The sequence below is a fragment of the Trachurus japonicus genome, chromosome 13 (genome assembly GCF_045865225.1).
Source record: "Trachurus japonicus isolate A0001 chromosome 13, Traja_1.0".
NCBI classification, from domain to species: Eukaryota; Metazoa; Chordata; class Actinopteri; order Carangiformes; family Carangidae; genus Trachurus; species Trachurus japonicus.
In genome coordinates, this window is record NC_140919.1 from 17636282 (window position 1) to 17659904 (window position 23623).

At 40.0% G+C, this 23623-nt stretch overlaps 1 protein-coding gene across 1 annotated transcript in view; it reads right to left on the reverse strand.

Annotated features, from left to right (window-relative positions):
- The window catches only part of lrrc75a (leucine rich repeat containing 75A), a 70246-nt gene that overhangs the window by 13488 nt on the left and 33135 nt on the right, over positions 1-23623 (reverse strand). The window contains exon 3 of the mRNA XM_085794427.1: positions 16715-16827. Within this exon, the coding sequence (XP_085650553.1) occupies positions 16715-16827 (113 nt within the window). The remainder of the gene's footprint in view (positions 1-16714; positions 16828-23623) is intronic.

Sequence of the window (23623 nt, forward strand, 5' to 3'; positions counted from 1 at the left end):
TAAAAACAACACAATCGTGTGTCGCTTCCTAACAAAGTGTCTTTATCTGAGTTGGCAGCCGTGGAGCTCAGTGGGTGAGACCATTATTCACCGAGCTCCCAGAGGTCACTGGTCCGCTGGGAGTAAACATGAGTCACACTCTGCTACACAACGTCGTCATCTGTGTGTGTGTGTCTGAGGAGGAGGAGGAGGAGGAGGAGGAGGAGGAGGAGGAAGAGGAGGAAGAGGAGGAGGAGGGCGAACCATCACCACAGTTTTATCTGATTCATTCTGTGTTTGTGTTGGTTCAGGGTGCAACTGGTGCGACTCCATGTCACCGTGCAGCAGCAGCAGCAGCAGCAGCAGCAGCAGCAGCAGCAGCAGCAGCAAAGGTCACATTTGAATTTCTTTGCTTCGCTGCAATAGATGATGTGACTGTGCTGCATAATGAACAACAATTATCATTTACATTAACTGCTATATGTTAAAGTGACGACAGACAAGTTTTTGTTTTATCTAAACTTGAATGAAACGCTTGTTACACATTGTAACGTCATTATCAGTGTTTAGACGGCTAGGTTTCTGTTTTTTTTTTTTTTTTATTCATTTAACATTATCTTAAAGTAGATTTTTGGGGCTTTTTGCCTTTAATTGATAGGATAGTTGATGATTCAAGTGTTTGGCTATCGGTGACCTCCCTGTATTCAACAATACATAAAGTAGTACATTGTTTGTTTAAATACCGGTATTCTGGCAGAATTTATTATATGACCAACTTGGATCCTAAAATCACCATCATCCCTACATGTGTGTAGAAATACAGGAGAGCTTTTGTGCAAAAGTTGAGGAACAGTTAATAAATATGCTAAATAGCTAATAAACGTAATGAAAATGTCAAGAAAAGGGTTAAAACCAATAAAACGTATGAGTCTATTTGAGTTGTGGAGGTTTAAATGTCATTACAATCGTTACAGAAGATGTTCATCAGCTCCAGTAGCTGCTCTCTGCAGGAGGGAAACAGGCTGTGGGAGGAACAGAGGGGTCTTTTATTGTTGTCTTATTATATATATATTTTTTTTAAATAAATATTTTCTGTTATGTTGGTTGTACATTTCCAACAACAGTGACCTTTTCTGTATTTCTCGTGATCTTGTTGGGTTTTCTATATGAAATCAGGATGCTGGTGCTGACCAAAGATCTCCATTTGCTGCCACTTCAGTTTTAACTTTTCAACACCAGAGCTTCTTCTCTCTCAAAATCCTTTCAAAAGTGCGGCTGCTTATTTCAATCCCATGTGAATTTACAAACAACTAAAGTATTTCATTAGCTGCAAAGCCACATTTTAAGTTCTCATCTATGAATTCACAATCCACCACTGTTAAATTGAATACATCTTTTATAATTTTGATTTGTCATATCATAATTTCCACTTTTTCTGTCATAACAATGACTTTTTTTTATCTCATATTTATGACTTACTTTGAGGATATTTATTTTCTTTCACTGGAAGAAATGGCCTTATGACATGAGGCCGTGGCCTCTCGGAGCCTCTTTGTGTCGTATATTATGAGAGTCGACGCTCCAGAGCTTCACGGCAAGTGAAGAAGGAGAAAACGGTCGGATTAACGACACGTGATCCATTAAAACCATCTCAATTCACCAACTGTAAAAGTTTTTTTTTTCTTTTTTGCTTCTGAGCCTCGTGAGAGAAGATCATTAAAACCTATTAAAAGCTTTAATCCGCCTTGAATCACCTTTTCTGCTCAGTCGTTCATCGTCTCCTACTCACACCAGCGTCACCAGCAGCTTCTGCCGTAATCCTTTATATTTTTAGACGTCGTGGATGTTTCATTGTTTTCTCCACAGTTATTGTAAAGTCAACAACGGCCTCAGGGGAACAATGGCGCTCGTTCAGTGAGGGACGGCAGGAGTGGACGATTTGGGACCTGGGCTGGAGGACGGGAAGAATGATTCAGAGGACGAGTGGAGAGAAAGAAAGACTTGGACTGTGCAGAGAGATTAAGAGCTTTTTGAAGAGCTTGTCCTTATCGCCTCATTGTAAGTTAGAGCCTGTGTTAATATTTAAAGGTTTTTCTTTTCTTTTTTTTCACATTTGTCAAGCAAAGAGTTTTCATATGAGGAAAGGCTGGGTTAAAAGGTCTGGAAACATTTTCAAACCCAGGGAAATATGAATTTATTGTCTCGGAGGAGGTTCTGATACAAGTCCGACGCCACAGGACAATTCAACTGGTAAATTGAACGGATAACAAAAAGGCAAAAAGAACAGAGAAGAGAAGAAGCTGTGGTTTGACCTGAAGAGTGATATTGAGTGAAATTCTGTTATTTTTTATTTATTGCCCCATAATAACCTGATTATGCTTTGTGCTTGGTGAACAGGTATATTGATATTTTTGAATGTAGAAATCAATATGGAGTCTTGAGCTTAGCTCAGAGCTCTTCAACGGGGGGTCTGCAGAGGTACTGGGGGGAGGGGGATGTTTTGGTTGATTAGACAATATTTAAAAAGAAATATTTTTTCATTTCCATAAATATGTTTAGAATAAATGATGATGCTGATCATACAATTGACATACACTGTTGATAGTGACATTGGTATGAGTTCACAAGGTCTGTTTAAAATAAAAACATGAATATTTGAATATGAGTGCACAATTTATACATGGCAATAGGCCCAATTTAACATAATTTTTTTTTTTTTTTTTACAAATTTTTTTATTTACAATATATAGTAGGGGGTCCCTGCTCCATTTCTCCATTGGGGTTCCTTGGCCTGAAAAACTTTGAAGACCCCTGACTTAGCTCCATGTTTTCCCTTTAATAAAGTACTCAGAGCTCTATTTATTAAATCTAATCTGAAGACTTAGTTATTCATTAGTTATTGTGTTATTAAATTTAATCTTATTGATTCTAGACTTTTATTTTTGTGGTTGGACTGTGTGTTTCTAACTGCAAACATCAAACCTGGAGCCGCGAGGTACATGAACCTGACAATTAGCATAATTTTAAACACAGAAAATTGTCATGACAACTAGTTATTACTGATGCAACACTGGAGTCTGACATGAGGATGTCTGAAGAAGGAGTGAGGGCTTACTTCTACAGCTACAGCGAATCATAATATAAACACAGAGACTGAGTCCTTCCCCCACAGGAGCTCAGACTTGACCAAAGCTGACAGAGGTGACTGGATAAGACAGACAGAAATCCCAAGTTGGAACAGACGACGTTTTCTGTTACAAAACCTTGAAATGAAAAGTGTCAACAATGTCAAACCAACGAGCACTGGCACGAAATACCCAGGAGACATTTTGAAGCTGTAACAGCGTCTGAAAATATAAAACAGTGACGGCTGAGACGTCCAGAGATGTCAACGAACGCTACTTACATCAAACTAATATATGAGTCTGTGTCAGTGAATGTTATAAATCTCACTGCGTCGACTGATTTAAGTGACTAAATGGGACAAAATGTTGCCTATTTAATTGACAATAGCATCTGTTTAAGCGTTCAGGCAACGTTTATAGTGTTTGACATCACCTACGGGTTTCTGAAGAGCTAAAAGTCAGCTGCTCTGCTTTCACCATCTTGGCAGTGCCTGACTCGCCCCCTTACCCCCAACTTATCCAAATATGGGCAGAGAGGTGTGGTCAGCCACCTGTCACTCAAATAAGCCACGCCCTCAAGCTGTAAAGATGTTTATTTGGACTTTTTAACATTAGAGTCTATGGAGAGACTGACTCACCCTCTAGTGGCCATTAAAGGAACTGCGGTTTTTGAGATAGGGCAAAAATATTTTAAAACTGCTATGATCAATACTGTTGTGTTAAAAACAACCAAAACAACAGGTAAACACCAAATTCTGCAGTTCTTCGGGTCTAAGTGGATTTTTAGCATCTTTAAAAGTCATTGTTTTGGTTTGATCGTCCTCAGTTTTGATTCAATTTTAGCGTTTAACTTTTCATCATCCGTCAGTCTCTGTAAAGTCTCAACACACCTTCATCAACAGATTAGACTAAAAATATCGAACCTCCTCCTCAACAGTCGCAGCTTTTCTTCCTCAGTGTGAAGAGATGCTTGCGTGAGGTTTACAGCAGTGATCGAGTGTGAAAGTGTTCAAGCTGACAAAATCAATGACAGGAAAATAGGTTAGAAAGTGGCAGCGCTGTATTTTCCAATAATTGCATCTGTCTTGAAGAAGAAGAAAAAAGATCATGCACATCCTTAATATCTTAATCATACTGCAGGAAAGTGTCTTAACGACATCAGACTAGCAAGTGTATGCTAAGTATTAGCCACCAGCTGCTTCAGATTAAAGTCAGAGCTTTACCGCTCAATTATTCATGCACTGCTCCTGCACAGATTAATATATATATATATAAGGGCAAATATCTTCCCTGCTGGTGAGGAACGAAGCAGACGAGCGAGATCAAGGGCGAAGAGAGAGGCACAGACGTCCTGAGTCAACACTCAACTTCTCTCTCTGCTGGCTGTCAGAGCACAGGTGGGAGGCAGCCAATAAATCTGTTGGCGTGGCAGCGACAGTCAGCCAGTCAGCAGGCGGCAGACCGAGCTGGCAACGACCTGGTGGACGGGTACAAAGGCAGACAGCGTGCGTGTGTGTATGTGCAGGCATAGGCTACAGCAGTGTGTAATGAGTTTCCATGGAAAACAATGTTGTGGTCAAGTGAAAACCTCAGCGAGACCTCATTATTTTCCTTCCAGCATCGGGAAAATGAAACGAACCGATTGGAAAAAATCACATAGACAAGAAAGACTCCAGAGATCAGATTGAGGATCCACCTCAGTATCGTGAGCACGAGGAGGCTTCACCACCACCACTGCCCTGCAATAATGTTATATTGATGGGCCGACACAGGAGCTGGACCTTATCAGTGTTTCACTTCATGTTGCATCGTGCACAGAGCCCAAGGCAGCAGCAACACAGGCCAATACATATGATTTATAACCTGCAATCTGCACTGATCAATATTTTTTTATTAGCACCTATATCAAATGGTGTCGATGTTAGCAGCCACAGCAGACAGCTACCTGTGTAGATAATTGTTGTCCTAACTCAGGGTCTGGATCCTTCAGAGGTTCACGGAGGCAACGTCTCTGGAGTTACGGTTGCATGATCTGTTGGTAAATGGGACGGTCTGGCCTTCGGAGCATTTCCTGATCATGTCCCAATGCAATCAATGTTGCAAGTCGGTCGCTTTTCTGCTGTTTTGCTAACTCTCCTCTCCTCCATGTGCATTTGTTTACAACAAATCTGGTGAGAAATCAACCCATTGAGCGGTGGATAACGTTATTTATCATCTACCATGTTACCATGTATATTTGTGTAGTATCTGTCATAAACAAGAGATTACGGGTTACGGGGCGCGTTACATTTGTGTGGCGTTGCCGCAGAGACGAGAGCTGGGACACCTGGTCGGAGGCTCTGATCTTACAAGAAGCTGCCTAAACTTTCCGCCTAGCTAGCATGCTAGGTGGCTAAGGATTAAAGGCGTGCAAAGAATTTTGGGATAGCCTATGGGAGGCTACGAAGGATAGGTGCGATGTGTCCTCCTAGAACAGGCAAGAGAAAGTTAGATTTGGAGGAGCTTTTGAATTGTGACAGTCCTTGTTGCAATGCTGTGACGTAATCGGCCTTTGCGTCCTCCGAAAGATGAATCCCCTGAACTGAGACACAGCTTATAAGTCGACTAAACACGAGAGCGCTGACTGGGAGTCGTCTCAGTCCAAAAATGCCAACTGATGCCGATTTAACAAACGTATTTCAGGTGCAGAATCCGATGGACCCGACAGTCGCCGACCATCAAATCCGTCCTCCATATGACGCATCCCCCAAATTGAGACACAGCTAATGTTAGCAACTAGCCAATTAGCTGCTAAATGCTAAATAGTAAGCTAAACAGCCCGGCGGCCTCTTTTCTTCAAGAACTGGCGGAGACCAAACCAGAGCTAAAAGGACAATGAACATGAATATGTCAGCATAAACAAAAGCTTCTTGCGCTGTTCTCTAAAGTGTTTCATAAGGTCATTAATACTGGGTGATTCAGTTTACACCTGGTTCTGTTTCTTCAACAAAAACAATAATTTTGCTATTAAATGTTGTCAGAAATTCAAGTGCTTCCATCTTTAAAAGCCGCAACACTGCAAAAATAAGCTACAATTACCTCTGACGGGAAAAGTGAGATGATTAATTAACAAGCTGCACTTCTCCAGTTGCATCATCGTCCACTCACAGTGATTTACAAACATTCACCTGTTCACACGTCTACACAAACACACACACACACACACACACGGACACACACATGCACACACACCACACGAATGGAAACTGGTAAATGGGCCGTGTTCGTAAAGTGATTTTCCCGTCTTAACGACCACTCAAAGTGCTGCGGTCACATGACACATCAGAGGCACTTTGAGGTTCAGTATCTTGCCCACTGACACTCTGACATGTACACTGGAGAAGCTGGGAATCAAACCACCGATCCTCTGATTAGTGGTTGACTGAAGCTGAATCAGTGTCTGTTTTCACATTAGTTTTACCACACTGGTGGTTTTATTCACAATCTGGTCCTGTTCTCCCAGTGATGCTCTTCTGTCGTTGATGTGACTGTTTTATCAAAGTCTTCGACACTTCATTCTGCTAAACTGACCTTGTTCTAACTCGTGTCTAAAATTAATTAACTACATTAATCCAAACTTGTTGTGAAAACTAAACTATACTCAAAAGTCAAACAGGTGTTTGTTCTAAATACAAGTATCTGAGGTTGGTCTGACACCGACTTGGTGCTCGACATTTACTAAATCAGTCAGTTTCTGGACTCAAAATTTTGTGATGATGCTTTACAGCATAAACAAAATAATCATTTACTACAACTACAAACATGTCTACAATAATATATGCACCACAGCAGAATACTCAATTTCCCATACACATGTATCGTTATACAATATATAGCCTATATATATTTTTTTTTAAATAAATTATGGATCTAAATAACATTTATGAACAAGAATCTACAACCAAGTCCAGTCAACCCAGATTTAACATCCTGACCTGGACCTTTACTGCTACTGTCTTCTTTATTTTGTCTTTATTTATATTTTGTCACCATTGTATGTAATTATCCCCTTTTTCTTGTGTTTTTCACTATACTGCAAATCAAATTTCTTGCAGTTGTCATGACAACATGCCAATAAAAGCTACTCTGATCTTTATTCTGATATATACTATAGAGCACCAAATTATAATATACAACATCTCCAGGCATTTTACAGGGTGAGATTAAGACCTTACAGTACTTTATTATAGCATAACAGTTATATACCCACAGGTGATGGTGATACTGTCCGTCCTGTTTGTCGTTTAATGTTAAAACCCTATTACTAACTAAAAAATAGTAGAAATAATGATGTTGATGATAATAATGAAGGGGAGTACTATAATATCATATGTGAGTATAATAACAGCATGAGGGAATAACATCACATATGTGTGACTGTATAAACCCAGAGACCCCATGCTGTTACATATATGTAACAGCATGGGGTCTCTGGGTTTATAACTCTGGGTCTGATTATATTTGTGGAAACACTTTTCTCTCCTCGTCTTCAGTCAAACGCGGCCGACGGCAAAATAAAACAAATTTTCTTGTCTTGTCCTGATGTTGCTAAAAGTGACTCTGCCCTGAGAATAAACGCTGTCACACTGTTCACCTCACTCTTCCCTCTGCAGTGGGGAGGGGGTGGGGGTCTCAGGCCTCAGAGAGGAGACCAGCTTAGTCGACCAGTCCAGCAGCTGCCTGGTCTCACTGGACTGGTCCCAGACCAGTAGAGAAAGGAGCCCGTTGTTCAGCAGCCAGACGGGGAACAGTGGGATCTGTTCATCTCCACCGGACAATAACAAACTGACCAACACTTTATTTACATCTTCAACACGGTCGCTCCTACGCAGCACTGACGTTCACGCCAGTGAAATATCTGTATTACATCTGGGTATAAAGGGATAGTTCAACATTTTGGCAAATTGGCCCATTGCCATAATCCCTATAGTCATAGCAGTAGGTTTGTTACCTTTAATTGTCGGTGCAAGCTATTTTTTTAGAACGGCAGAGCAGAGCCGTGAGCTGCTCAGAGCTACACTACGGAGGCTCATGGGATTTCTTGGTTTCCCTTATCAAACTCATCAAATACACAATCTAACAACTCCACAACGCTCTAGTGGACAAGTTGTGACCTGCACATTCACCACGCTATGAGATAATAACAGAACGTTACGAGACAGAGTTGTTTTAGAGGTAAATTCATGCAGAACAGCTGATGCACGTTCCTGTGGCTCTGCTCCGCCGTTCTAAAAATAACTTGCACTGACAATTAAAGGTAATAAACGTACTGCTATGTCTATAGAGATTATGGCAATGGGCCAATTTGCCAAAATGTTGAACTATCCCTTTAATCGCAAACAAGTTCAGATCAGATCCAGATCCAGAAACCCACCAGCTGGATCTGATCAGACCCTGCTCTCAGTCCAGGACCCTGTCAGTGATGTCAGACCTGAACCCGGGTCCAAAGAAGAGAGAGAGAGCAACGGTTCCCATGAAGGTTCAACAACGTTTTCCTGCCGATAATAAAAACACTTTTTTTGTGGTGACAGATGAGCTGTTGTTTGTTTCAGATCTGGACGTTTCTCCTCCTGTTTACCTTCGTCTCTCTTCTCACTCACTCTGAGACACGAGGCAGAAATATGCTGAGTCATGATGTTGGCAGCTCGGAGGAACATCGAGCCAAAGTTTGCGTGTGAATTTTATTTTAAAAGACTGTTACAGAGCTGAGCTGATGGAGGCAAACAAGTATTAAAACTGAAGTTTCATCTTAAAATTGTGATTTATATTGTAATATTTTGGTTTTACAAAACATTGGCCACAGGATTTTACTTTCTTTCCATGGCTCGTTTATTTGTCACATTTTTTTCCCCCTTTGTTTTATGTATCTGAAGTTATTTTTCATCTGCACAGCACCTTGTAACTTTGCTAAGAAACTATTATATTACTATTATTATAATAAAAAAACAATATAAAGTTTAGCCACTTTATTTATTGTGTCTTTCTTGTGCAGTTTACAAGCCAGAGGTTTTTAAATACACCGTTTTTGATATTAGGATGATGTGAAGATTAGGTTTTATATCATTTTCATATAGGAAAGGAGCAGACTGTTAATTAATTTGCAAAAATAAATAAAGAAATAAGAATAACGACCCCATAGAAAGCTGAGGTGAGGATGATATTATTTATAACACACTTTTAAATTGAGTACATTGACTAAACACGCTCATTAGGGAAGTGATAACTCGGACTGAATATCAGCTTCTTTAGAGAAGAAACTTTTAATTTTTTTATTCTAATCTGCACAAACTGTTCTGCTGTTATAAAGCTGGACCTGTTCTGTATGAACTGAGAAAGCTCCACTGTATAAATAAAGACTGACTTGACTTGACAAACACTGTGTCTGACACATATTTGAAGACTTGTGTACTCAGAAGCTGTTTGGAGTAAATTTCTATATTCTATGCAGACTGCACCATGATGTTGTAACGTGTTATGTAAATCAGATTCAGAATAAGTGTCAGATATAAGAGCTTAGGTTAATAAGGAGAAGATACTTGCTGGAACAAACAGATAAAGACACAGCGGCTCAAATAAAAATGTAGGTTCAGGTTTATAATCTCTGAGCGCTGCAGTGTAAATGAATAAATTTAATAATAAAACACTAATAGAGGAGCTAGACTGACAGATTTATTTCCAGATGTTGAGTCTGTGACGTCCGTGCATCATCGCTTTAACGGTGGAGAAACCTGAGACACACAGACAGTGACACACACACTAACGGTCTCTGCCATCCGCAGAGAAAACAAACAGGTCAAACACACATTTAAGATTTCACACAACACACATTTAAAATAAACAGGTAGAGAAGATTAAAGTGTAAATCTGTAGCGTGTTAAGCCTAAAGCATCATTTGTAACACACACAGAGACTTATAAATGGAGAGGTGTATTCTTCATCACTGTCAGGATTTCTGTCTGTAACTAATCATGAAGCTTCAGCAGCTCCTACAGTTTGGAGGTTAACGACAAAACAAAAGACAAATTAACAGAGAGAGAGAGAGAGAGAGACACCTCAGACCTTTGTCACCGAGACCTTCAGTGTAACATCGTGTTTCAATTAGTACAGACTTAATTAAAAACCTCTTTCACCTGTCAGTTCGATCTCAGCTGAGTGACAGTGAAACAGTGAAGCTTCATTTAAAGAGACTCGGTGTTTCTGTGTTTTCAGCCTCTTGACTAATTCATTATCTGTGCTCTTTTATTCCTGTCACTGCTGTCTGCTGCTGCTGCATCACTGTAAAACATCCCCACTGTGGGAAGAAGAAAGAAAAATCTTATCTTATCTTAAAGAGGAACTATGCTACATTTGTACCTTAATGAAGCAGCTTCAGAGTCCTATGGTTAAATAAATGACTTGTACTAGTTCCAAGGAGAATCTCTTGTTTATGACAGATAAGACTACACAGATTGTAGATGATAAATAACGTTATCCACTGCTTCATGGATTGATTTCTCACCGGCTTCGTTGAAAACAAATGCACATGGAGGAGAGGAGGGTTAGAGACACAGAGAAGGGGAACACATACTGTAGTTCCCCTTTAACTTAAAGGAGAATTCCGGCCTTTTTTGACCCCTAAATAGTTGTCCTGATGGTCACCCAGTGTTGGGGGGAGCAAAAAACGCGACTAAAATTGATGCAGGCAAACTGGAGTTACACCATGGCTAGACGGCGCTAGGGATAGCGACAACGCTGACCAATGGGGGCAATTCTTTCAACCACAACAAACACTCAAAAAACAATCAAATATCTATGGTACATGACTCGAATCCTTATGACACACCACTGAACTCATATAGTGTACAGTATAACAGTATAAACTTTGTGTTTTTGCATGTAATCACTCACTTCAGATAGCCTAACTCTGAAACGTCCTGGAAAGACATTACTATCCGATCGCAGAGCGCCTGCTCTCCCCACCACAGAAACTTATTTTTGTAAAGAAATCATCACAACAAGGAAAAAGTGTTTGTTTCTCCTTTAACTTAACTTAACTTAAGTCAGACTTGAACCATGTTCAGTGATCAGCTCTAAGTGTCTGCTCTCACTTTGGATCTAACTTCCTGTTTCATATGCAAATTAACAGATGTGAGTCGTTGTTATTAGCCAATCATCAATGAATGATTGATCTGCACTATCTATAATGTAATAAAGGTGTATCGATTCATTTGAAATAGCAAAGTTTTTTCTTTATAAATATTTTCAGTTCATGATGAAAGAGTCTCAGAGGACATTAGTAAAATGAGCGGTCCTTCAAAGTGGTCTGGAGATCTCAGATTTGCCCTGAACACATCTTTGGTGCATTAACACCTGAACTTGTAGCTCCAGCACTGAAATAACAGCTTCATCTGGAAACACTGGAGACTTTATTTGACTTTCTTTTGTTTTTTTTTAAAGCAGTTGCACCAACAAACCTTCGATAAACTCGTTCTTCTATCGTATTTAAAACTGATGGATGGATTTCCTCTCTCATGTCGCTGACTCCATGTTTCAGAGCCGACAGATGTTGGTGTTAAAAGTGAAAACTCAGTCATCGCCGTCGTCGTCGGGCTGTTTCTCATCTGTGGAGACACATTTCTCTTCTTTGTTGGCTCCAGCAGGGGGTGACGTAATCACCATAAAGACCTAAGCATGTGTGTGTGTGTGTGTGTGTAGGGCTTTAATAGAGTGTTTTCCATGCAAAGGGATGATTCAATCTCATCTCTTAGCAGTAAACGTGGGCCCGTCCCTCCTCTGGCTAATCACTCTGACTGGAGTTCACGGCAGCGTGAAGATTAAATCCACTCCACCAGTTCAGAATTACTTAAGATAATTACCAAACTCATTTTAATTTTCAGCTGCGGCTTCGTTTAATTCCATTACGGGTGAAGTTGCTGCCGGCACAGCTTTTTATATGGAGTTCACTATGTCACAAATCAAAACCAACCGATCACACACACACACACACACACACACACACACACACACACACACACACACACACACACACACACACACACACACACACTCAGCAGGAGGCCAATCTCATGGTCCAGAGCTGGATTGTTGTTTTTCTTCCTCTTTACATTTGACAGTAAACAGCTTTTTTTTTCCTGAGCTGAGCCGACACCCGGTGTTCGATAAAACAACTGATCCCTCCATTCACACGACGGTGGGGAATCCTCTCTGTGACAAGACGTGTCGCGCTATAATGTCGTTCCTGTACCATCTGCTCGCAGCAGGAAGTGTTTTACAGCAGCTCTCTGTTGGATTAAGGTTGTACAGAAACACACGGGGAATCAGGTTTACAGGTTCCCGAGAGCAGAAAGTGGGTTTTCTTATCATAAAAATGAAATTTAATAGGATTTTTATAGACATAAATATGTTTTATTGAAAGCTTATTGTAATATTTTGCAATTTATGTGGATGAAAATGCTGCTTTTATGCCCCGAAACATTGGAAATTAGAAAAACAAACACAAGAAATTAAAGATTGATTTTAATTTGGACCAATAGTAACAATTTTTTGCTTAAGTTTTAAGTATCTTAACATCATTTTTTTTTTAACATTTATGTTTTTTTCTATTTTATTTTATTGACTTTTATAATTTATTTTATCCATATTTTAACTGCTTTATTGAAGCAAATTTGTAATCAGCATATTTTTTGTGAGTGTTTCATGTTGAATATGTGAGTTGAATATATTTATAAAGACTGATTCCATTAAAACACCTCATTAAATTATGTGTCAATACTGTGGTCATGTTTACATCAGGAGACACATTGATTCATGGTTGTTATTACTTGGGAAAATGATTGTGAAGCAAAAATAATTGGATTTTAATGACATCACAGCTGTGGATTAGATTAATTTGGCAGGTGTAACTACTTCGAAAAGTTTCTACTTCCTGTTGTTTTACATGATAAGAAGTTGGTTATGTTTGTGTTGTAGAAGGTCGGTCTGACAAATCTCAACATTTTCACTGTTTTCAGATGTATCAGAACAAAATATGACTCTGTAAATTAAGATACAATATTCAGCAGATTAACTGATATTGAAAATGTTTGCTTCGGTCCAACGTGAGTCAGATGTTCTGGAGTCAAAATGATTCACTCTCTAAATGTGACAACCAGTTCTTTCTGAGTGCATTTTCAAACACACACACAACATTTACACTGTCTAATGAAGCATGATGACAGCTGAATACGACCGAGCTCACGGTGCTAAACTGTGACATTTTCTCTCTTTACTTTATTAAACTCCCTCATTTTAAATGTGCAAACAGATGCAGTGACTCACAGTGTGTGTGTGTTTGTCTTTGTGTAGAAATAGTTCAGTTTTGGAGGTTTCTGAAGATGCAGTGAGAAGATTTACAGATGTTACATTTAAGGGCCCATCCAATAAAAGTTTTTCTTTTATCATTTTAGCCTTTCGACCACATGGAAACGTTTTTTTTGTGAGTCCTTGAATTATATTTTTTGGAAACAGGTCCCAGAGTGGGTAAATCTCAAAACTCCTCCCTAGTGTTTTTGTGTAGACGATAAAACGCGTCTTTTGTGAAACAATGATGTCACAGCCCCATGCACCTCTCTAACCTGTAACCTGACGTCACATTACAACAACAACAATGGCTGACTACTGTTGGGTCCCTTGAACACTGCCCTTCAAACGCGCCTGTTAAAGCGGCATCGATCGACTCCCAGTCAGCCTTCTCGTGTTTAGTCGACGTATAAGCTGTGTCTCGGTTCAGGGGCTTCATCCTTCGGAGGATGCATTTGAAGGTCTAATACGTCACATCATAGCTGGGTTTAAGTACATTTTATACCAAAAACATGGCAAAATTGTTTTTTTTAATGGTATTTCCTGATGTATGGGCTGATAGGAGGACATAGCCACAGTCCCATCTTTTAACGTGGATGAACTGAACTGAAACTGAACCTCAGGGTGAGAAGATAATGAGTTAATTCTCATTTGGGGCCTGTTCCCTTTACGCTGCCTAATGCTCCGCTTGTTCCCTAATGCTCCATGCGGTAATTCAGTGTACACCGATCCAATTAAGCAATACCATTAAATAGTGAGCACCAGAGAGCAGAGAAATACAATTACAACGAATAAAACGTTCATCAAGTCAAACATACTGGTGCAACAGGCAACGTTATGTTCAGCCCAGGAAACTCAACGGCACAAAAGGAGGTTTCTATAAACCTAAACACACATTTATGTATTCACATGCATCAAAGAAGACGGGAGTGTGTGTTTGACAGTGAGAGGGAGATAGAAATAAAAAAAAAAGAGAGACAGTGAAGGTGACGCAGCGGGAAGTGACTTCATCTCCAACTGTGTGGATCAGTGAGAGTGAGAAAATAAAGAGACAGAGACATCGGTGGATTCTTCCACGGCATCCAAAGGGGCAGCAGATGATGACACGTCGGTGATTGGTGACACACTGAGATGTTGACAAAAACAAAAAGGCACACTGTACCACACACACACACACACACACACACACACACATGCTAGTTTGTCAATACTTGTGAGTAGAGCTGCACCATTTATCACAATATAATCGCAGGTAAAATGTATATAAACATTGTTGTTGCAACGTCAGAACCATAAATGTAGTGTTGCATTTTCTCAAGATGTAAATGGACACGTTTGTTTGGTGCAAGACCCAACAAACACCACATCATTAATTTTATATTTCTCAAGTGAAAATGATGCAAAAATGATCATTTCACACTGAAATCAAAAGTGAAATATCTGCTCATATAATCTCAATGGGTTTTTTGCATCTTGTGCTGCTAAAAATTATGAGGATGCTCGTTGACAACCTTTAAAAGTAAATTTAATCAAAAACAAATCTCAACCCTGAACTTATAACAAGTTTTACCCATCAGCCTCACAACACCACAGAGAGTTCACACTGCCAACCAATGCCCTAAAGGCGCCAAAACATCCACATGACACCAAAATGTCCACATCATGCCAGAAAGTCCTCGCAATTAAAGCCTCTCACCATTATTACATAATCACCTGATCACAATTATTTGAGCCGATCACAATCATTTTGCATAAATCATTTCCATTCATCTGTATAAAAACATCTGGATGAAACCAAGGGGGCAGTTGTGGGTCTGAGAAGTGAAGCTCACTTCCGCGTTCAAAAAACTGCAATCCCCCCGGCTTCCTCTGGGGGCTGGCTCCAGAAGGGAGCAACTCCAATTGAGCCCCATGTTAAAATAGCCGATTTTACAGCTTAAAAAAACATATTTACAGCCTGGTACATTTTATTTTTTTGGTCTCAACCGATAGTTTCTACCCCCGCACACACTCTGAGGGGGGTGAATTTTTTAAAAACTTTACCGTTTTACTATTATTAGGTTTAAAGTTCTGGCCAATTAGGGTGCAGAACCGTTGAGTGACAGGTCCGGAGACCGCTGCTACGAGGCCAGTGGGCGGGCTCTCGGCCGGCCAACGGCCGCACCGCTCCAAATATGGCAAGTAGAATCCAACACGGCGCGGTTCAAACCCCCATAGTAGCGGCACAAAACAGACTCCTCAAAACCAAAGGATGACGTCACGGGTGCTACGTCCATTCTTTTTACAGTCTATGGATGAAACTAACAGAAATCGTCATTTTTCCACCGTTTTTAATGACATCATCACATTGCGCCCCCTTCGTCTTCTGCTATGGTTAAATGACTATTGACATTAGCATAATGGATTTAGTTGCAAAGCTAATAGATGTCTCTTCTTCTTCATAAGGTGCAATATTATTATGCGTATTATTGAGCTGTGTTTAGGTTTATACTATAATATTGGCATAAACTTATCAGAAAAAGACAAATTAAATCTTTAATTGTAATTTATATGGCAACTTATCAACTAAAATTTCATGAGTGTGCCCTGCTCACAATACCTAAAAACATGCTCATAATACCAGGATACCCTAAAGATGCCAAAATGTCCTCATCATGCCAAAATGTCCTAAAGGGATAGTTCAACATCTTGGCAAATTTGCCAACTGCCCTATAGACAAGGGATGAGTGAGTCGACTGTTCAATGGAGTTTTTATCTGTATGTGTGTGTACGACTAAGACCTCCAGGCTGCAGGTGATGAATGAGATGTTTGGATACAAAGAAAAGTTACGAAACCTCACCAACATAAAGGGATAGTTCAACATTTTGGCAAATTGGCCTATTGCCATAATCCCTATAGTTTTAGGAGTAGGTTTGTTACCTTTAATTGTCGGTGCAAGACATTTTTAGAACGGAGCAGAGCCGCAAGCTGCTCAGAGCTACACTACGGAGGCTCATGGGATTTCTTGGTTTGTGAAAAACTGCTTATAAAACTAAAAGGTCCTAAAAATGTTCCCAAGATGCCAGAAAGTCCTCACAATACAGGACAAGTGAGAAAAGTGCTCATAAAACTAAATTGTCCTTAAAATATTAAAACGTCCTCACAACACCAAAATGTCCTCATAATTTTAGTGGTCCTCACAGTGATGGCTTGGTAACCATAGTAACCTGACGTCCACTGCATGCACACTCACCAGGCCTGGGGTTTCCTCTTCAGCAGCCCCTGTCTCCTCCACCGCGAGTGAGGACTGAGGTGGTAGGTCAGCTGACGACAAACCTTCTCCATCGCCCCGAGAGAGTCGCCCTCCTGTTGGACACACACACACACACACACACACACACACAGAAACACACAAAGTGAACACACACACAGCTTCAGTTAGTCTATATAGACAAAGTGTGTGGTGACGAGAGGAAACCTTCTGGCGGCCATATTGGAGGGAACCAGCGGTGAGAACAGCTGGTCACAGTTTTCTACACAGCAGATCAGACATGACTCATTTCTGTGTTGGACTGTGAAGAGATTTACTGCTGTTGATACATCTGACTGACATCACGTTCAATATGATCGCTTAAGTCTTTTTTTTCACATCTGTTAAAGATGTAGTGCACAACTTCTACGTGTCTGTAAATATCCGTTTCACCCAAGCCACTACAAGAGGAGATGATACAACGCTGATTAAGCCGTTCGGCTCCTCTAACGCCTCGCGGTATTTTTCAGTATTTGTTCTTTTTGTATTTGGTGATGTTGGCGACATTCCCGCGCTGGCGGACAGGAAATAATGGTGCGTTCCAGGCAACCCGTAACTCGTGTTTTTTCCGACCTGTGAAGTCGTACCAGTTCGATCTGGTACGAGTTCACGGGTCAGAAGTTACGAGTGGCCGTTATCGTGCATTTTCACGGGTTACAGGTCGGAAAAACGCGTTCTACTCGGTTTTACCTGACAACAAGAAGGGAGGGGGGAGGAGAGCGCTGCTAGAAGCAACATGGTGAAGAACCCGAAGAAGCGACCGAGAGGTTCAGAAGTGGATCCTACTAAAAAGAAAAAGTCTCCCCGTTCGGCAGAAGGTCTGTTGGCGAAGAAAGAGAATGATAAACGGTAGTGGTGGGGAGGGGAGGGTCCATACGCCATATTGAGGTGCCGACCGTATCGTTGTAATAACGCAGAAATCCTATAGGGGGCGATAGAAGTTACGCACTATAGCTTTAAGTCTAAAGATGTAATGTTTTCATGATTTACACTAAATTTGAGAATAAGTGTTGTAGAGTCAGAAATATCATCGTATACACACCAGACAGGTCGCAGTAGATTTTTCTTAGCATAGAACAGTGTTGCAGTTCCCCCTCGATCCCCTGTGTAACTGTCAGTTACATTGTGTGATTGACAATAAAGTTTACTGAACTGAGTTTTACATCTGTTTACATATTGCTCCAGTAAAACACGTTATTTTTGGTTTTGTTTTCCATTTTAAAGCAGTTGTCTTCAATTTGCTGCTGTATTTGATGTTTGTACCATAAAGAAATGATGAGGAATTCTAGTTTATACTTTAACTCAATGCTGAATATACATGATTAGCCATGGAAACTATACATTGTTGGATCGTCTGTGTCTTTTGTGGCGATCTCGATGTGCGGGGGGGATTACAGGTTGCAGTGTGTAGTGTTTTGGATCAAGGCTTGACAAGAGAAGAGGCCTTTAGGCTGGTGGCGGAGGCAGGTGACGTGACAGTTCACAGTTGTGTTTGTGACGCCAAGGAGCATGAGGACATTGTGTTCCTGGAGAGAGTTGAGAGTCTTGAAGAGTCCGTGCAAAGGAGGAGGAGAAGGAGGAGGAGGAAGAGGAGAAGAAGGAGGTGCTGCAACTGGAAACAGTGTTGATAGTGTTTTAGAGTGAATTTTGCATGTTTGTCTATTTATGTGTTTATGTAATGTGTGCGTGTTTTTTTTTTATCTTTATTTTGCATGTGTGTTTTACTTAGAAGTGGGGTTTTTTTGTTATAGCTAAAATTAACAAGACTGTGTCATGTCATATTTATTGTGTTTTAAAAGAAAATAAATATTTGTACTAAAAAAAAGAAACTATATCAAAAATTATAATGATAAACTTTAATTATCTTGCAACAGAAAATGCAGCTCAGTGTGCTTTACCTGAGGAGAAAATTAGAATAATGATGATAAAATGACATAATAATGATTCAAAAGTAGAAAATAGTAGGAAACACTAGAATAGTTAGTTTAGTTTATAGTCATACACATTCAAGGTACTGTGTACAGTTCAATACAATGAAAGACAGTGTGCCAGACACCTCTTCAACCCTCAACACAATAAAAAACAATTAATAAATAAATAGTCAGGGACAACGTTCAGTAAACAAGAAAGAAATAATGAAACAAAGTGCAAAAAATGAGTCCATAAGAGTGCAATACTAGGACAAGAAACCATAAAAACCTACAGAAATAACCTTCACCTAACTATAGATTATAACTGTCACTAATTAAGCAATATCATACGAGAGGGAGTGCTGTTGTACTGTATATCAGCACGGGTGTGATTCGGCCTCGTGCCGCAAATAATCACAATATATATACAGTATATACACCTGTATATAAGTTGTATAATAAGTTGATATTGTTTGTTTGTTTGTTTGTTTGTTAAGTATTTAATTGATTAGCACCAAACTATTTGAAGGGACAGGAAGACAATAATGTATATTATCAATATCTTAGTTCAGATCTTGTTACAGAGATGGATCAAGGATTTTTATTTTTATCCCTTTGATCAGTTTCTGTGTCGGTGCGGCAGCAGAGTTCGGCCTTGGCTGAAGGTGTTGGTCTGGTTTCACATGAGCAGCATCACTTCCTCCATTATTCTGTTATTTAGGGATCAATTATCGACCGGGATGCCGACGGAGACGAGACCAGACCAGACGAGACGAGCAACAAGAGCTGGAGAAGTGACTAAAGTGATGACGTGTGAGTCGGAGGATTCAGAGCTGCAGCTTCATCGCTAACACTTGACCTTCTCTTTGCAGTATGGGGCCATAGGTGTGTGTGTGTGTGTGTGTGTGTGTGTGTGTGTGTGTGTGTGTGTGTGTGTGTGTATTCAGGATGGTATTGAAATAAAAGAAACACAACCAGTGTAAATGCCAGTGTAAATCCATCAAAGCTGCTAACAACATCCAGACTATAGTGTAATTAGGGGCCAGGCTGCCTAAGCTGTCAGGACCCTCTTGTTATCCTGCATGTTCTTCTTCTTCCTAGGAAATCCAACTTCTCATAGGCATAAAAATGTCAGTAATTCTCCTGGGGGGGAACTTTAAAACAATTTAAACAGTTTGCTAATGCAGAATATGTGCAGAACTTTCTCAAAATCTTAAAAATATTCAGTTTATTTAGAAACAAAAATGGAAAACAATGTGATTACAGGCCTTTGCAGTTGCACAGGTTTACCTACTGAAGTGTATATTTAACATTTAGACACCTCTGATGCAGTTACAAGTTATAAAGCCCCTGTACAGACTTTTCATTTAGTGTTGATTTTGGCGGCCCCTGTGGACGAAAGCGGCAGAATGAAGACTGCATTTCCCACTGTCATGAAGACGTTTGTCTGGCCGGCGCGTGTAGATTTGTTTTGGAAACGTCGGAAAGAAGACGGGACTTGCTTTTTTGTTTTTTTTAGCAGCGTAATGTATCTATTCGTATCGTTTCGTCAGTGGTCCGACCCGACCATGCCTTCCAGAGGTATAGAATTAGACTACTTAGAAATAGCGTATCTTCACACTGATGGGCTCATTTGCTGTTGTAGGTAACAGAGACACATCAGCAGAAACCAGAGACTTTTGCACAGTTAAAAGCTCTGTACAGGGGCTTTAAAGCTTTGCAGTAAATGGTGTTACACACACACGTTGGACACGACGTTATCAGCGAATGAGGCGGAGCGCGGTGAAGTGTTGCCGAGCCGACAGACAGGAGAAAGACACGGGGAGGTAATTAAAGGATTCGAGGACCAGTGGAGCGAAGAATTAACACACACACACCTTCTGTCAGTGTCACAGTGTCTGATATGACAGGACACACACTCTTTAACACACACTCCCTGTTGGGAATTCAGTGCTACATGACGAGTTGACGGGCTTTGTCGTTTACCTCCCACTGCGCTACGTCACATTCACTCTGCAAAGACTCTGAAATACACGTTGCACTCAAACGTCACACAAGAGGATTTAAAATGTGCTGTACAATGACCCCCTAACCCTCCCGTCTCCAGGTGCCTGATGGGTAAATTATAGGCAACACTCATGTGAAACAGCATCTGCCCGGTCGTGACGAAACAATAACGACGATGAATCACAAATGTCAGAAGTCTCAGGTTTCTACTCAGCGGCTTAACCAGGTTGCTAACAAGCTGCTTCATTATTACCCATCTGCCTCGGGAGTCGACACAACCCTCCACCCGTGTGCACGGAAACGCATTTATTCAGAGGGTGAGTCAGGTTTGCAGGTGTCAGTATCCACTCAGAAAACAGATGGAGAGGGGAAGAAGTGACATCAACAAAGACGTTTGGATATTTCCTGAATTGAAAGAGAGAGAGAGTGTGTTTTATTCTGTAAAAGACTGAAGGGGATGGAAAGTAAAGCGGAAAAAAGGAAAACTATATTTCTATCAGACAGTTGTTTTTGTCATTGAGTCGATACCCAGAGGGAAAGGAGAGGAAATGTTCTTCCACTTCATCGGCTGCCAAATGAATTTCTTATTTTTCAAATTAAATGAAGTGATGATGACTCTGATGGAAAAACTGTGGAGATGTTTTGAAAGTATCTGTGTGGGAAGGTACAGCAGCGTCTTTATTGCACATCTTTACATTTATAGTCAATATGGTTAATATAGTGTTTTTATATATGTTAAGGATAATAAGTAATAATGTTCTTGTCTAAGCACTTTGATTGACATTGAAAAAAGTGTAAGATTTTTGAATGTGTGTGTGCGTAGTGGTCAGTGTTTGTATTCATGTTTGCACATTTTTGTGTACCATGTATGTATTTCTCGGGTTGTACGGGAAATTTCCTGTAAAATACAAGAAACTTAATCTTAATCTATATTGTCTTCCTTTACTTTTTTCTCATTATATATTTATCTATTTTATTCATATGTTGCACAAATCCATGTTTTATACTGGCGATGGATGGATGAAATGGTTCTTTATAATGTGAAAAGTTCAGTTTTCATTTGACATTTATATTATTATCACACTATAAATAAACCTGACATCCAGCCTTTATATAATAATTAACTTAATCTACTATATAAAGAATCTCTCTTAGTTAAAGTTAGACATAGTACAGCCCTGTGAGCCTTGGTATTTAAAAACATAAAGTTACAGTATGAAATGCGCAATAGAAAATTTAAATATATACTATAAAATCTATAATATAACAGTCTGCAATATAAAATGTGTATAGCCTTTACAGCAGCTGAAAGTCTCATTGACTCAATCAGATGAAGAAACTTTTCTGCAAACACACGAACAGAAGATACCAGCGACTAACGACTGAGCAATACACAAAACCATTTGGGAGCCATTGTGATGTTTATAATCTCAGCTACAGGTGGGTACCTGCATTGTTGTTCCTCTTTCAGTCCTGCAGGACGTCGATTACAGATCACATCCTGCGTTTTCACAGTTTGTGGTTTAAAAAGAGTCTGGAACAATGAGCTCAATTAACCGAGGAGCACAGTGAATATCTGATTCACCACCTCCACCTGAAATGTTAATAGGTACGGTCTGAATGGGGGTTGGATTATTCATTTATGCAAGATTATTTTAGCGCATAATAATACTCCTCCATGCTTTCCACACCTGAATTTATCATTAAGGGCCCATGGTGCACGCTGGTGCAATCAAAACTGTGACTGGCACAAATACGTTTAAAGTTGCACTGAAAAGAGGAAATGTGGAGATAATAATGTGAAGCACCAGATGCTCAGTTTCTTTTTCTAATGACACTTGTCATCGCAGGAAAAGCACAGGTGTAAGCAATTACAGCAACAATCCACTGAGCCAGCATGTGTGAAACCAGAAAGCCCCGACACTGAGGGTTGGTGTTGCTGTGTCTGCTGGAAAAAAAAAAAACTGTTTCCAAGCACATTCGCCAAATATCAACTTTATAAGGTGACGATATTTCAGTGGTGTTTACAGCTCGTTTACACTGGGCATGAGAAAAATATGAACCCAGGTTTAACATTCACAGGTTTTAATGTTTATTTATTCTATTATAACTTTTTATTCATTGTTTACACACTTCAAAATTCTCCAACGACCCAGTGGAGCTTCTTCTGTGCTGGTTTAAGAGCAGCCGACTGGAAAATGTGATATTGGCATGACAGAAGTGGAAGGAGAAGTTCATAAATTTCCATTTTCTTCAGGTTGAAATGTAAAATATTTGGACAGAAACTGAGCCGACGACGTGCCATCAGCTACACTGCCTCCATCCCAACACATCTCTCCAGTCTATGAATTTACTGTATTTAAATATTTATGCATACTGTTTTATACTGTTTTGGACCTTTTCCACTAGCACTACTCGGCTCGACTCACTTTTTTGGGGGGGGGGGTTTCCACTAGGACAGTACCCGGCAACTGGTACTTTTTTTTGGTAACGCCTCAGCCGAGTCGATACTAAAACATCCGACTGCCGGCCAGTGATTGGCCAGAGTGTTGTCACAGGAAGAGTCACGAGTGCCACGTCCGACACAAGAATCAAACCTGCTATTTTTAAAAACACACTGGCAGCAGCGACCACTGATCTGTACTGAGACTGTTGTTATTGTTGTTCTTATAAAATAACGTTTTAAGAGAAACTATGCAGGATTATTCCTGTGGCTATGCTACATTTTTACCTTTTTACCTATTTACCCATTTTTACCTACCTAATTGTGATAGTTAACTATCACTATTTAAATATATGTGCAGAATTAATTGTATTTATTGTATTAATTCTGTTTTTTATACATAAAAGTGGTGGTCAAACATATTCAGCTATTTTTAGATGGATACTTTATTCATTCCCAGGGGAAATATTAGGATATAGAGTATTATAATTG